This window comes from Pristis pectinata, chromosome 2, assembly GCF_009764475.1.
Source record: "Pristis pectinata isolate sPriPec2 chromosome 2, sPriPec2.1.pri, whole genome shotgun sequence".
Classification (NCBI taxonomy): domain Eukaryota; kingdom Metazoa; phylum Chordata; class Chondrichthyes; order Rhinopristiformes; family Pristidae; genus Pristis; species Pristis pectinata.
Window position 1 is genome coordinate 95,196,949 of NC_067406.1, and position 16,934 is coordinate 95,213,882.

At 42.0% G+C, this 16,934-nt stretch overlaps 1 protein-coding gene across 20 annotated transcripts in view; it reads right to left on the reverse strand.

The window, feature by feature from the left end:
* ank2b (ankyrin 2b, neuronal) overlaps positions 1–16,934 on the reverse strand; it is a 781,056-nt gene that overhangs the window by 22,597 nt on the left and 741,525 nt on the right. For 16 of the 20 annotated variants that reach the window (XM_052010170.1, XM_052010174.1, XM_052010161.1 and 13 more), the window contains 4 exons: positions 14,197–14,343; positions 6,969–7,311; positions 5,162–5,453; positions 2,911–3,000 (listed from right to left, as the gene is read on the reverse strand). In XM_052010170.1, the coding sequence (XP_051866130.1) occupies positions 2,911–3,000; positions 5,162–5,453; positions 6,969–7,311; positions 14,197–14,343 (872 nt within the window). The remainder of the gene's footprint in view (positions 1–2,910; positions 3,001–5,161; positions 5,454–6,968; positions 7,312–14,196; positions 14,344–16,934) is intronic. The other 4 variants (XM_052010179.1, XM_052010168.1, XM_052010180.1 and 1 more) reach the window with 1 other exon arrangement.

A 16,934-nucleotide genomic window follows, 5' to 3' on the forward strand; every position in this document is an offset into this window, starting at 1 on the left:
CAGGGGGTATTTGTGTGGAGTTCTGCATAGGCATGTTCCGATGAGACAGGGGAGTCATGAGAGGATACAGGAACTGTGGTGTACGAAGGCTATAATAAATCTAGTCAAAAGGAAAAGAAAAGCATACAAAAGGTACAGAGAGCTAGGTAATGTTAGACATCTGGAAGAGTACAAGGCTAAAAGGAAGGAACTTAAGAAAGAGATTAGGAGAGCCAGAAGGGGACATGAGAAGGCCTTGGTGGGCAGGATTAAGGAAAACCCCAAGGCGTTTAACAAGTATGTGAAGAGCAAGAAGGTGAGATGCGAAAGGATAGGGCCTATCAAGTGCAGCAGTGGGAAAGTGTGTATGGATCCAGAAGAAATAGCGGAGGTACTTAATGAATACTTTATGTCAGTATTCGCTACGGAAAAGGATCTAGTGGATTGTAGTGGGGACTTGCAGCGGCCTGAAAAGCTTGAGCATGTAGATATTAGAAAAGAGGTGGTGCTAAAACTTTTGGAAAGCATCAAGTTAGATAAGTCGCTGGGACCGGATGAGATGTACCCCAGGTTGCTGTGGGAGGCGAGGGAGGAGATTGCTGAGCCTCTGATGATGTTCTTTGTGTCGTTGATGGAGACAGGAGAGGTTCCGGAAGATTGGAGGGTTGCGGATGTTGTTCCCTTATTCAAGAAGGGGAGTAGGGATAGCCCAGGAAATTATAGACCGGTGAGTCTTACCTCAGTAGTTGGTAAGCTGATGGAGAAGATCCTGAGAGGCAGGATTTATGAACATTTGGAGAGGTATAATATGATTAGGATTAGTCAGCATGGCTTTGTCAAGGGCAGGTCCTGCCTTACAAGCCTGATTGAATTTTTTGAGGATGTGACTAAGCACATCGATGAAGGGAGAGCAGTAGATGTAGTGTATATGGATTTCAGCAAGGCATTTGATAAGGTACCCCATGCAAGGCTTATGGAGAAGGTGAGGAGACATGGGATCCAAGGGGACATTGCAGTGTGGATCCAGAACTGGCTAGCCCAAAGAAGGCAAAGAGTTGTTGTTGAAGGGTCGTATTCTGAGTGGAGGTCGGTGACCAGTGGTGTACCTCAGGGGTCTGTTCTGGGACCCTTACTATTTGTGATTTTTATAAACGACCTGGATGAGGAAGTGGTGGGGTGGGTTAGTAAGTTTGCGAATGACATGAAGGTTGGGGGTGTTGTGGATAGTTTGGAGGGCTAACAGAGGTTACAGCGGGACATAGATAAGATGCAGAGTTGGGCTGAGAAGTGGCAGATGCAGTTCAACCCAGATAAGTGTGAAGTGGTTCATTTTGGTAAGTCAAATGTGTTGGCAGAATATAGTATTAGTGGTAGGACTCTTGGCAGTGTGGAGGATCGGAGGGATCTTGGGGTCCGAGTCCATAGGACGCTCAAAGTGGCTGCGCAGGTTGACTCTGTGGTTAAGAAGGCGTTTGTTGTACTGTCCTTCATCAATCAGGGAATTGAATTCAGGAGCCGAGAGGTATTGTTGGTCAGACCCTACTTGGAGTATTGTGCTCAGTTCTGGTCGCCTCACTACAGGAAAGATGTGGAAGCCATAGAAAGGGTACAGAGGAGATTTACAAGGATGCTGCCTGGAATGCGGAGCATCCCCAGGGCTGAAATGGTAGCCACAAGAGGATATAGGTTTAAGGTGCTGGGGACAAGGTATAGGGGATATGTCAGGGGTAAGTGTTTTACTCAGAGAGTGGTGAGTGCGTGGAATGGGCTGCCGGCAACAGTGGTGGAGGCTGATACGATAGGGTCTTTCAAGAGACTGTTAGATAGGTACATGGCGCTGAATAAAATAGAGGGCTACGGGTAAGCCTAGTAATTTCTAGGGTAGGGTCATGTTTGGCACAGCTTTGTGGGCCGAAGGGCCTGAATTGTGCTGTAGTTTTTCTATGTTTTTATGTTAGTGATCCGAAATATTAACTGTGTGGGTATTTCCATCATTAAAAACCATTTAAAGTATAAAAAAAAAGTAAATGTGCATGGACTATCACTAAGTCTGATTCAGGAGGGTCCTGTATCCCCGACACAGCTGACAAAAATGGATGACAACTGTTGGTGTAATAATATGTTGAAACCTTTGAAGTTTTTAGTTTTTAAGTAGATTGGCATGTCTTGTGACATACTTGAAAGTGCAATGCTCTTGCTGATAGCCTTTCTTTACAAGACTAACTGAAGCCAGTTAAACATAAATGCAGTATGGTGGCACAACCCGTAGAGCTCCAGCGACCTGGGTTCAATCCTGACCTCTGATGCTATCGAAATGAAATTTACACATTCTTCCTCTGACCAGGTGGGGTCACTCCAGGTCTCTGGTTTCCTCCAAAAATGTGAAGGTTGGTAGGTTAATCGGTCACTGTATATTGCCCCTAATGTGTAGATCAGTGGTAGAATCTGGGCAGTAATTGGTGGGAATGTAGGGAGAATAAACTGGGTTAAGGTAGGATTAGTGTAAAACCAGGTAATTGATGGTTAGTACAGCCTCAGTGGGCCGAAGGGCCTGTTTCCTTACTGTATCTTTACAACTCCACAAATGCATAATTAGGTATATTTTATGCAAACATGTAATCACAAGCAACAAATTACAAATAAAAATCGTGATCAAATGCAGTGAACTCTTAAAAGACACTCTGTTCAAGCAATAATGAAAGGAAAATAAATTGCAAGCAAAAAGCTTATCTTGTTTCAAAATAAACAAATCAGTTTATGTAAAATTTTCATCAAAAGCTAAGAGCTAAAGCTACTCATGTCATGCTAGGAATCTCAGCATGCACCACTACAGAAAATGGACAGCGGTGATTCCATGCACATAATTCAATCTGAATTGAGAACTAGAAAATTCGATAATAGATCAAAGGGCAGCACTTCAGTGTTGGGTACCTGAATAATCACCCGTCGGCGGATGACCCGGGTGGTTACGGTCTCCTCATCAGAACTGCTTTCCCGTTCCCCCAGTTCTTCTACTATCTCCTGGTGAAAGCAGTCAATCAGACAGAATTGCAAAGCTGAAGGACTGAATTCCTGCACCATCCTTAATCCTTTTCAAGTCTATCCATTGCTTTATTCAAATACATTGAAATACAGAATTATTTTGGCTGTTCTATAATTTAAAATGGATTCCCAGTTATATGTTTCAAAATCATCTCATATTTTCCCTTGTGTGTGCAGAGTTTGCATTCTATGTACTTATCCTTCTATGTATTTAATTGGCCACTGTAAATTGCTGCTAGTCTGTTGGTGGGAGATTGAATCTGGGGGAAATTGATGGCTACGTTGGGAGAATAAATTGGAATTAGTGCAAGATTAGTGTGGATAGTGCTTGGTGTGGGTATAGAATGGGTGGACCAAAGGGTCTGTTTATGTGCTGTTTGACTCAATGGCCCTAATGATATTTTGTTTTTGGCATAATGTCGTGTTCAGAGAATGTGGAAGACAGTAAGTAAATGCAAGTTCTTTTCTAAGAAAAATAAAAATATTCTGAACATTCTTTAAATGCTTCTTCCCTTTCCAGATTTCCTTCAGAGCAATCGTCTCACACAAATGACCAGCAAAAATCTTTAGCAATGCTATTCTAAATGGCCCTGTCTGTGGTGTTCAAGAGTAGGCAGGGATGACATTCCACTGAATTTCCTTTTATCCACTGTAGGAAATGGAAAATATCTCCATTTTCCTCCACATTCATGTGGCTGAGATGAAAACCAACAACATATTACTTCTGGACACCACATTTGCTACTCAGGTCTATTAATCACATCAACAAACTACCCACATAAAACTGATTTTAATGGAGATTAAATTCTGACTTAGATTTATTTAGTTCAACTGGAGACAACCTACTGCAAATGAAAATTACCTTGTGGCAGAAAGGATGTTTTTCTCTCCAAGAAAAGTGAATGTGACCTCAAACTAGTTATATGCTAATAGAAGTACGCCAATAGAAGGGTTAAGAAAAGCATCTTGGGAGATTAGTAGTAATTGTTAAATATCTCATGTCTGAATCTATTCTAATGAAATTCAATTACTGCACAAGAATGGAGTTTCCCATCAATTGCAACAATTGTGATTTGTACGGCATCTTCATTTACTAAATCCTCACATGATGGTTCACAGAAAAAAAGTCAGACACTGAGCCAAAGCAGCAGACATCATCACAAGTTCTAAATTTTATCTAGAGTCTGAAATGGAAATAGAGAGCTGCAGAGAAAGACACGTTGCAAGATTGAATCCTTTATATTAGAGTCTTGGCAGCCCGGGGAACTACCAGCTTGTGACTTGGTTGAGAAAAGCAATGGACAAGAGATCAGAGAGTGGTAAGTTTTAGCCCTGGAGAAAGTTACAGAGATAGGGATGGGGAAAGGCCATGGACAGATCTAGACACATGGACAAGAATGTGAAACGAAGGGGATCTAGGAACAGGAGCCAACATAAATCAACCAGCAGAAGGTTTTGATCAGTTCAACTGTGTGGAGGGCGGCAGATGAAGAAGTTCCATGAAAACATTGGAAGATCTCTGTATTAAGTGAAAATCAGATGGCCAGTTTTATTATTCTACTTGCTATAACAGGTGAAAAAACAAGTTAGTAATAACAAATTAGGAAGGAATAGTTGTGCAGCTCATAGATCTGACATCCCACAGCTTCAGCAACCGAGTTCAGTCCTGGCCTTGAGTTTGCATATTATACCTGTGACTGTGTAGGTTTCCTCTGGGTACTCTGGTTTCCTCCCACATCCTAAAGAGCATGCACCTGGTGGGTTAATTGGCCATTGTAAATTGTGGATGAATGGTAGGGAGGTGGGAGGTGTATTAAGGTAGGATTAGTGTGCAAATGGATAATTGGCAGCTGGTGTGGATTTGGTGGACCTGATTCTGTGCTGGATCTCTGATTGCATGACTCAGATAAAACTCATCTTTGGAATGGCTGATGTAGAAAAAAAATGACCCTCCACTTTAACACTGCTACTTGCTCAGTCAGATTCTAGAGGTCATTAACTAACTTCCTGTAACAAGAGAGTGGGAATTAGTAGTGTAGATGCACAAAACTCAGTCACAGATATCAGTCACCCAGAATATAAACTTGCCAGGTTTGAATGTAAAAGTGGGTAGTTCCTTAGTTTTACTGTAGCTCTTTACCTTTTCTAGTGATTCCTCCTCAAAAGATTTCTTGATGTTCTCTGGCTGGTTCTCTGTTGTTTCCACTATAGTGGGACCAGCAGCCTCATCAGCCTGTAAACCTTCACAAACATTAACCTCATCAGGCTCCTGTACAATTGGACTTTGTTCATCAATCCTCAAGGTTACCAACTCTGTAGATTCCTCATCTGCCTCTTCTTCATCCTGGATATCAGATTTCTCTAGTTCCTTGGACTTCCCTTGATAGAAATCAGCATCTTCACCAGAGAATGCAGATTCTTGATCCTTCAGTCTGTCCATAAAGAATTTAAATACATGGGGCTGTTACAGATATCTGGATTTTAATAATAAGATAAGACTGATACTCTCTTCATTCTGAATTGCCCAATAATATTAAAGAGACTGTAATAATGAGTGTTCTCATTTTGTTTTCGATTCAAAATCAACCATTGTCGTGCACTCCAAGTATTTTTCATCAAAAGCACAGATAAAATCAATATAATTCACTCTTAAACTGACAACTTTCAGAACAATTTGATTTCAAATCAGGCAGGGAATAAAAATTTCCCATGTCCCATTGTGGTGCTATTGTGCAGCTGCCATGTGCCACATCCATAGCCCAGGATACAAATGGTGCTTATGAGCTTGGTTCAGATCCACACCCGAACAGTCTACTAACAGTATATGCTTACATCTTTGGATTACTACTGCATTTAAGAGGTTTTCCATACTGGATAGACTATCTGTACTTCTATTTGAAATGTACTACTTCAGAACGTGGTAAACAGATTTAACTACAATAGCCAGAAATGATAGTTGTACAGTTCTGAAACATGCAAATCTGATCTGAGGTTTGTTAAAGGCAATTAGGGATGGGTAATAATTGCTGGGCTTGATAGTGGCACCCAACTCCAGGTCCTGAAAATGAATATTAAGTCAAAAGTAAACTTTCTAGTGTTGTGATTAATATTGTGATTAATATTGTTACTTGATCCATTAAAAAATCATCTGACAATGCAGGTCAAATGAATCAGACAACAACTTTGACTCAAAGCATCCCTGACTGCCTTCAAGGCAACTATTTCCTAAATGGGCTTGAAGTTATCATTTTTGGGGCACAATATGACATTAATGTATCAATAAAGTCTGGTGTTTCCCCTTGGAAACAGTGAGCAACAAATGGCAGGAGGAGAATCATTACCTTGGTACAGTTTACGCAAAGACATCAAATTCAGTTTTCACAATATTAACAAAATCAATATATGACAGTGTACATGAAAATCTATACCTGCAGATGCTGGAAATCTGAAATCTGAACAGAAAATGCTGGAAATATTCAGAAATTCAGGCAGCATCCTAGGAAAGGGAAGCAGTTAATGTTTCAGGTCCGAGACCCTTTGCCAGTTCTGTTTCTCTTTCAACGTTTCCTGGCTTACCTGCTGAGTGTTTCCAGAATTATCTGCTTTCATTTTAATACAAGATACATTCTCAGATGTACACTTTCCTAATTTGGTTCTTGTTCTGTACTAATGAACCAGATGTCAACACGGCCTACCTAAATGACCAATGTACTCCCCCTTTAATATGGGCAGTTTTACTCACTGCAAAACAATTAATAGAAATTTAAAGATTTCTACTAAATTAAAATTTCTATTCTATTAAAAATAGCAGAACTGATGTTATGTTCTTGTATGAATGTTGAACAGTCCTAATCGACTTCCTTAATAATGTTCTCCCATACATCTATTGTACACTTGTGACAAATTTCATCCCATTGCACCAAAATATTAGTCAAAAGAAACCTTACATGGATTTTTCCTTCTGGATATCAGGAAGTGATGTCTTTTTTGCTTCAGTTTCATTTTCCTTCTGAGCTTGCCTTAAGATCTCAGAGATGGAGAGTTCCTCTCCTGACTCCTTCAGTTGCTCGCTGGACTTTGTCCTGGCCTGCTGGCTGGCTTCCTGAGGCTGGCCACAACTGATGGAGCTATCTTCCTCCAAGACAAGAGGTGGCTGTGCTCCAAAGCCTTCTGCACATTGTTCACTGGAAACTTGGGCTAGATCACTTCGGCTGGAATGCTCTTTTGAAGTTTGATGTCCCAGTCGTGTGATCTTTGGACTGTATAGATCATCAGAAAGTGCAGAGAAACCTAGAAATGGAGAAAGCAGTGTTTATATGTTCCTATTGGGTGTGGCGATGATGTCCTGACAGGTTGAGGGGGAAAAGTGCGAGAGAGAAATCTTAAATACGCTTCAAGTCATCCCAGCACACATAAAACGGAAAATGCTGGAAGCACTCAGCAGGTTAGGCAGTATTTGTGTACAGATAAACAAAATTAATATTTCATCTCAAAGACCCTTCATCAGAACTGGAGAAGTGAAAGATAAGGGGTTAAATTCATAAGAGATGTGTGGGGCACATTTTCTTTTTTACACAGAGGGTGATGGGTGCCTGGAATGCACTGCCAAGGATGGTGATGGAGGCAAATAACTTCAGGAAGGCGGGGGGGGGGGGGGGGGGGGGGGGTTGTCCTATGCACCCGTCTACATCAACAGTGCTGAGAGTGAGAGGGTTGATAGCTTCAAGTTCCGAGGAGTGAACACCACTAATAGCCTGTCCTGGTCCAACCACGTAGAAGCTATGGCCAAGAAAGTTCACCAGTGCCTCTACTTCTTCAGGAGGCTAAAGAAATTTGACATCTCCCCTTTGACACTCACCAATTTTAATTGATGCACCATAGAAAACATCCTATTTGAATGCATCATGGCTTGATAAGGCAACTGTTCTGCCCATGACTGCAAAAAACTGCAGAGAGTTGTGGACACAGCTCAGCACATCACGGAAGCCAGCCTCCCCTCCATGGACTCAGTCCATACTTCTTGCTGCCTCGGTAAAGCAGCCAGCATAATCAAATACCCCATCCACCTCAGACATTCGCTCTTCTCCCCTCTCCCATTGGGCAAAAGATACTGAAGTCTGAAAATATGTACCACCAGGCTCAAGGACAGCTTCTACCCTGCTCTTATAAGACTAGTGAATGGTTCCCTAGTACGATAAGATGGACTTTTGACCTCACAGTCTGCCTCTTCATGGCCTTGCACCTTATTGTCTACTTGCACTGCACTTTCTCTGTAGCTGTAACACTTTATTCTGCATTCTGTGTTGTCTTACCTTGTATTACCTCAATGCAGTGTGTAATGAATTGATCTGTGTGAATGGTATGCAAGACAAGTTTGTCACTGTACCTCGGTACAAGTGACAATAATAAACCAATTCCAATTCCAAATATGATAGAGATGTTTAAGAGGCTCTTAAATAGTCACATGAATGCGGAGAATGGCGGGATATGGATATTGTGTAGGCAGAAGGGATTAGTTTAGTTAGGCATTTAATTACTAGTTTAATTAGATCAGCACAGCATCATGGGCAGAAGGGCCTGTTCCTGTGCTGTACTGTGCTATGAATTTCTTCATGTTGGCTTTTAAGACATCTTTGAATCTCTTCCGTTGTCCACCTCTTTTACGTTTGTCTACTTTAAGCTGGGAGTAGAAGATTTGTTTCGGCAGACGTTCGTCTTTCATCCGAACAACATGACCGCTCCATCTTAGTTGGTTCCTGATAACATAGGCTTCAATGCTTGTTGTTTTTGCTTCATTTAGCATGCTGATGTTGGTCCTTCTATCTTCCCAGCTGATATTTAAGATATTTTGAAGACAGTGTTGATGCAACTTTTCAAGTGCCTTCAGATGTCGTCAGTATGTTGTCCAAGTTTCTGATGCATACAGGAACGTTGAGATCTTAAAAGCCAACATGAAGAAATGTAACATCGACATCAACAATTGGGAAACCAATGCCAAGGACAGCAAACTCTGGCAAACCATCATCCGAGAAGGAACAGCAACTTTCAAAGCAGAATTAGAGGAAAAGAGAAGAAAATGGAAAGAGAGGCAGCAACAACCAAAGCCCGATCTGCCACCTGGAACCACCTGTCCTGAATGCAGAAGAACTTTCAGAGCCAAGATTGGACTCATAAGCCACTTGAGAGCCCATAAATAGATCAACGGAACGAAGACCATCATCGTCGACCTCGAGGGATAGCCACGACGACGACGACTGTGCTATGTTAACGAGTCCATTTTAATTGCAGAGAAGGTAGTGGAAAATAATTAGAGGGAGAGAAAACAAACTAGGAATATGTAAAAAAACAATAAACTGCTAGATAGAACTATAGGAAATACCCGATAAATCAGGCAATGTTAATGGAGAGAGAAATGCTTGAGCTATGGTTGCAATGCACCCAGGCAAAAGATTAGGTGCTTTTCTCAAGCTTATTTCAGTCTTAACTCAGTTCAGGGGCCACAGATAAATGGGTCAGAATGGGAGTGGATGGAGAACTAAAGTGACAGGGACAAAGTAAGATGAGAGTAGCTCCCATGGAGAATGCAGGTACTCCGCAAAGCACTCACCCAATCTGTGCATGCTTTCTTCACTGTAGAGGAGACCACCTTGTGAACACCATGTGCAATACATTAGACAGGAAAAAGTGCAAGTGAATCACTGCTTCACTGGAAAGACTGTTCGAGTCCTTGGATGATGGGAAAGGAAGACAAAATGATGTGTTGGATTGCTTGTAGTTGCATGGAAAATGCTGTATGAGATATAGTGATTGGTGGAAATACAAGAGCAGACCAGGGAGTCTATTTGGAATGCTGAAAGGGGAGGGCAGGGGAAGATGAGTTTGGTTTGAATCTTGTTGAAGCTGGCCAAAATTGCAAAGGATTATCTGTTGAATGCAGTGACTGGTGGGACTAGCAGAACACTATCATTCTTTTGATTGGGTGCAGAGGGAGTGAGAGATGTGCGAGAAATGGAGGTGATACGATGAAGGGCTCTGTCAACTGCAGCTGACAGGAAGCCCTGGATGAGGAAGGAAAAGTCATACATTAAAAATTCATGCTCAGAAACCTGAAAAGGAAACAGCTACAATGTCCTTAATCTTTCTAATGCTTTCATCCTTGGACTGAGAGGCATCAAGGGTAAAAACACACACTGAGCTTCATCTCTAGGTGTATCCAAAACAAGATGGTATATGCTTAATTTAAGGAACAGTTTTCTTTTTACACAGTGAATGGTTGATATCTGGAAAGCTCTGCCAGAGGAGGTGGAGGAGTCAGATACAGTTACCATGTTTAAGAGGCATTTGGAAAGTTACTTGAAGAGGCAAGGTATTGAAGAACACAGACCTAGTGTGGGAAATGGTATTAGTGTTGATGGGAAAAAATGTCAGCATGGACGTGGTGACCTGAAGTGTTCACTTCTGTGCTGCATGACTCGATGACTTCCAGACTTCAGTGCCTGCCTCCTTCCACATTAAATCAGTGAAATAGGAAAGAACGCTGGCTTGGACGTTCAAAGAAGTAAAGAATGTGCAAGGCAATCCAATAAGTAGGACCCAAAGTAGTAATACAACAGATGATAACATTGAAGCATATACAATATAGAGGTTAAAGCAAGCAAGTCCCATTGGCAGGACAGACAGGGGTTCTCAGGGGCTAAATTGCATTTATTTTTATTCAAGAGGCCTGGCAGATAAAACAGATGAACTCAAGGCATGGATTAGCGCATGGCATTGTGATATTATAGCTTTTAGAGAAACATGGCAGTTCACTGTTCCAGGGTAGAGATGCTTCCAGTGTGATAGAGGTGGAGATAAGAGTGGAGTGGGTAGTTGCAGTATTGATTAGGCAGAACATCACATCAGTACTGAGAGATGGATATTCCAGGGGGAATGTCCAACAAGGCTAGATGGGTTATTCCTCAGAAATAAGGAAGATAGGATTGCATTAATAGGATTATATTAAAGGCCCCACTGAGAATCAGCAGAAATTAGAGAAGAAAATATGTAGGAAAATCACAGAAAGGTGTAGGAATAATAAGGTACTAAGTGTAAGTGACTTTGACTTTCCTAATATTGACTGGGACCGACTTAATGCTCAGGGATTAGGTGGTGCAGAATTGCTAAGTGTGTACAGATAAGTTTTCCGAAGCAATATATAGATGGCAGTGCTAGAAAAGGGACTACACTCTTAGGAAATGAGGCTAGGCAAGTGGCTGATGTGTCAGTAGGGAGCACTTTATTCTTCTAGTTTTAAAATAATTGTGGAAAGAGGACTAGACCAAAAGTTAAAGTCCTAAATTGGGGCAAGGCTAATTTTGATGGCATTACACAGGAACTTGGGAGAGGCTGTTTTCAGATAAAGGGATGTCTGGCAAGTAGGAGGCTTTTAAAAGTGAAATAGGAAGGGTTCAGGGCCAGCATGATCTGTTCGAGTGAAGGGGAAGGTTGGCAGGATTAGAGAACCCTCGTGGCTGAGGCTCTGGTAAGGGAAAAGAAAGAGGCGCATGTAAGGTTTAGGCAGTTGGGATCAAGTGAGTTTCTTGAGGGGTAAAAGGGATGTACAAGTACATTTAAGAAGGAAATTAGAAGAACAAAAAGGGAAGTATCCTGGCAGATAAGGTAAAGGAGAATCCTAAAATATTCCAGAAGCATATTAAGAGCAAAAGGGTAACTTGGGAGAAGAGAGTTGGTCCCCTTAAGGATCAGTGTGGATAGGGTCTTAAATTAAAACTTCTCATCTCTATTTACCATGGAGAAAGACATGGAAGTTAGTGAGTTCAGGAAAGAGAACTGTGATATCCTCAAGCATCATGAAAGAAGTGATGTTAGGTGGTCTTGAAGTGCATAAAGGTGGAAAGATCCCTGGGGCCTGATCAAGTGTATCCTAGGAAATTGGGGGAAGCAAAGGAAGAAATTGCTAGGGCCCTGGCAGAGAGTTGTGTACCTTCATTAGCCACGGATGTGGTAACGGATGGCTACTGTTGTCCCTTTGTTTATAAAGGGCTGCCAGGACAAATCCTGTACAGGAAAGTACAGGTTGGTGTGCCTAACATCAGTGGTGGGAAAGTTACTGCAGGGAATCCTGAGACACAGAATCTATCTGCATTTGGAAAGGCAAGGACTCATGATGGATGGTCGACATGGCTCTGTGTGCTTGAAATAATGTCTCGTGAATTTGATTAAGCTTTTAGAAGAGGTGACCAAAATGAGGACAGGGCAGTTTCTTCCCTTGCTTCCCCCAGTTTCCTAGGATACACTTGATCAGGCCCCAAGGATCTTTCCACCTTTATGCACTTCAAGACCACCTAAAATCTCTTGTTTCATGATGCTTCAGGATATCACTGTTCTCTTTCCCGAACTCACTAGCTTCCTTGTCCTCCTCCATGGTAAATACAGATGAGAAGTATTAATTTAAGACCTCATCCATCTCCTGAGGCTCCACACATAGATTACCACACTGATCCTTAAGGGGACCAACACTCTTCTCCTGAGTTATGCTTTTGCTCTTAGTACACTTCTAGAATGTTTTAGGATTTGTCTACACTGATTTTAGCAAGGCCTTTGCAAGGTCATGCATGGTCAGCTGGTCCAGAAGGTTCGAACACATGGGATCCAAGGTGAGCTAGCCAACTGGATACAAAACAGGCTTGATGGTAGAAGGCAGGGGATCATAATGGAAGGTTGTTTTTCAGATTGGAAGCCTGTGATCAGTGGTGTGGCACAGGGATTGGTGCTCGCTCCCCTGTTGTTTGTCATCTACATGGTACTTGCTCATCATGCCACCTATAGAATGACTTGGATGAGAATGGAGGTGGCATGATGAGCAAGTTTACAGATAACACCAAAATTGGTGGTGTTGTGGATACGAAGAAAGTCATCCAAGATCACAACAGGATGCCGATCAACTCGGAAAGTGGGGCAAGCAACAGCAGATGGAACTAAGTGTGGAATGATGCATTTTGGGAAGTTAAACCATGGCAGGACATACACAGTGAATGGCAGAGACCTGGGGAGTGTTGTTGAACAGAGAGACCTAGGGGTACAAGTACATAGTTCCTTTAAGTTGGCAAGGTAGACAGGGTGGTGAAGAAGCCATATCGCACGCTTGCCTTCATTGATTGTGGCACTGAGTGCAAGAGTTGGACAACATGTTACAGTCATATGAAATGCTGGTTTGATGCACTTGGAATGTTGTGTGCAGTTCTGCTTACCACTCTATGGGAAGCATGTGATTAAGCTGAAGATGGTGCAGAAGGCTGTTGCTGGGACTAGAGGACTTGAGTTATGTGAGATGTTGAATTGGCTGGGACTGCTTTTCTGGCACAAAGGAGGCTGAGGGGTGACCCGATAGAGGTTTATAAAATTATGAGGGGCAGAGACATCGTAGATAGTAATAGTCCTTTTCCCAGCATAGTGGAGTCTAAAACTAGAGGGCATAGTTTTAAGGTTAAAGGGGAAAGAGGGGAAAGAGGGGAAAGGGGATCTGAGGACCAAGTTTTTCACATAGAAGGTGGTGGGTATATGGAACAAGCTGCTAGAGGAGGTAGTAGAGGCAGTTTCAATTACAGTTCAAAAGACATTTGAACAGGTACATGGAAGGTACATGCGCCAAGTACAGGCAGATGGGATTAACTTGGATAAGCAACTTGGTCGGCATGGATGAGTTGGGCTGAAGCATTTGTTTCTGTGCTGTATAACTCTATGAATTAATGAAAACCTTCATCTCCAAGGTTTGCTCACCTTATTGCTAATTATGGCTTGGTACCAAAGAGGGGTGTCCTGGATGTACCTAGTCTGTGTGGTTCCTTAGAACAAACATTTAAATTAAGCAACCTCACTTTGACCCCACCAACCTAGATACTTGGATATCATATCCCAACAAATTTCACTTATTTCTTTGGGAGTACACTTGGGAAGCAGTTTCTATTTTCTCCAATGGCAGGAAACAAGTGATTGCAATTTGAACAGCCATGAAAGAACCATCAATGCTTGAAGTCAAAAGAAAGGAATATTCAGCAGAGTGCAAAATAGATTGACTCATCCAATCCTCACAGTATATGCTGCAGCTTCAAATAACACCCAAGTTGATTTACTTTTATGGAAGTATTTTCATTTTATTGTGAGAAATGCATTTACCTTCACTGTGATCAAGGGCTATTGTCTGCTCGATCTCTGCATAAGTGCGAGAAACATGTTCTCTGCTGGGTGAAGTTTGTGTTGTTTCCAGCAGGCTGATTATATCCAGTCGATTAATTTTGTTCAAGGTCTGCAATAGTTTTTCATCTTGGAATGAAAAGAGGAAAAATAAGTATATAGCAGATCACCATGCTTCATAGAACTGAAACAAGGCTAGTTTGAGAGAAAACATTTTCGTATTCCAAGCTAAAAATTTCAAAATTAATAGGTATTAAAGTTCACACCACCATGATACTGGCTTTTACACATCCGAGTATCTCAAGAAATGCAATACATTCTCATAGATATTTTCTAAATCCAGCATGATGAAATCAGCAAGAATGGAAAAACTGAATCAAGCATTTCAAACATTTCAGTGTTTAAACAGAGTTTACAAATGGTTTTGAGTCTGTCAAGTAATTTCATTCTCACCTATTAGACAACAAGTGTCTGTAAAGTTGTTACGCAGCTGAGTCTATGCAATTAACTTTTTAAACCAGGGCTCAAAAAACAAGGGACAATTGAAAAAAAATTAAGAGGAGCAAATATAGTGTATAAGGACAGAACAATCGATGACTCAATCCCAAAGTCGTTTATAGACACATAAATCATACAGAGTGGTGTCTGTGTGGAGCTTGCATGTTCTCCCTGTGTCTGCGTGGGTTTACTCCCGGGGTCCGGTTTCCTTGCACATCCCAAAGATACGTGGGTTGGTGATGGTAAATTGCTCCGAGCGTGTGGGGGAGTGAAAGAGTCTGGGAGAAGATGATGGAACTGAAGAGAGCATAAACAAAGGATTAATGTAAGATTGATGCAAACAGATGGCTGATGGTCATCGTGGACTCGGTGGGCCAAAGGACCTGCTTCTGTGTTGTATCTACAATTTCATGAAGTAGCCAGAGTAAGAGTGGAATAATTAACAACCAATAAATATAATGACCTGATGGAGTTGGAGGGCTTGCCCAAGGTATTAAATAAACCACAACATAGCCTTCATCCAGATGATCACCTTTGTGAGTAGCTACATCAAACTGTGTGTGGAGCCTAAGTACACAAATGCTAAGTGTCACTAGGTGGCAAGGCTCTACCTATCCCTGGTGTTGCAGTCAGACAATGTTCCATAATCAAAGACCCCACCCACATGGGTCATTCTCTTCTCTCCTCTTCCATCGGGTAGAAGATACAGGAGCCTGAGGGCACTTACCACCAGACTTAAGGACAGCTTCTACCCCACTGTGATAAGACTATTGAACGGTTCCTTTATACAATGAGATGGACTATGACCTCACGATCTACCTTGTTGTGACCTTGCACCTTATTGCACTGCACTTTCTCTGTAGCTGTGACACTTTACTCTGTACTGTTATTGTTTTTACCTGTACTACATCAATGGACTCTGTACTAACTCAATGTAACTGCACTGTGTAAATGAATTGACCTGTATGATCGGTGTGCAAGACAAGTTTTTCACTGTACCTTAGTACACGTGACAATAATATACCAATACCAATACCAATAACTCCCTCATCTCCGGAATCAACCTGGTAAATCTCCTCTGCACAGCCTCCAAAGCCAGGATATCTTTCCTCAAGTAAGGAGACTAGAACTGCATGCAGACCTGAACTGCCCTGTACAGTTGCAGCATAACCTCCCTGCTCTTAAATTCAATCCCTCTAGCAATGAAGGCCAACATTGTTCACATCTTCCTCAGTACCTGTCTCTGGGTTAGTGCTGTGGGATGTCAGACATAATGGCAATAAGAGATTGTTAGATAAATATATGGAGGAATTTAAGATCGAGGGATATGTGGGAGGAAGGGGTTAGATAGTCTTAGGAGTGGTTTGAAGGTCAGCACAACATGGTGGGTCAAAGGGCCTGTATTGTGCTGTATTGTTCTATGGTTCTATGGCATACTTTGGCCATCATCAACATCCCTTTCTTCTTCCTATCTTTTCACTTTTCTCTCCTGTGTTCTTCCTGCTCAACTGACTCCCTTCTCTGATTGCAGTGTTACAAAGTGTTGGCAGCTGTGTTGTATTGAGTATAATAGTGAACATGAATCAACTAGATTGATATATATGACCTCACAATCTACCTTGTTGTGACCTTGCACCTTATTGCACTGCACTTTCTCTGTAGCTGTGACACTTTACTCTGTACTGTTATTGTTTTTACCTGTACTACCTCGATGCACTCTGTACTAACCCAATGTAACTGCACTGTGTAATGAATTGACCTGTACGACTGGTATGCAAGACAAGTTTTTCACTGTACCTCAGTACAAGTGACAATAATAAACCAATACCAATACCAGAATACCATTCAGTTGGACCTTGCTGCAACATCTGTCCCTCAAAAAGAAAAGTTTCTGTGCAAAAACACCTTTGACAACAAATCCATCAGACAGTGGCTGGCATGGAAAGCCCAGGAGGAGACGGTGAAGCCCATGGTATGCTTCCCCAAACAGAGTCACCTAGCAACTGCCTCATCGCCAGAACTCACTAACAAGCACCAAGATCTCACCTGGCTGGTGGTGAGGGGCCCTGCCCATCAGGTTCTTCATGCATAGCTAACGTCTGAATCCCACCATTTGCTGCGCTTGAGGTGGTTGCAGTGTGGATGAGATTGTTGTCCACCTTCTTGTGGACTGTGTGTCTGCATAGAAAGTCCGGGAAGAGATGCAGTGACCTTTGTCAAGG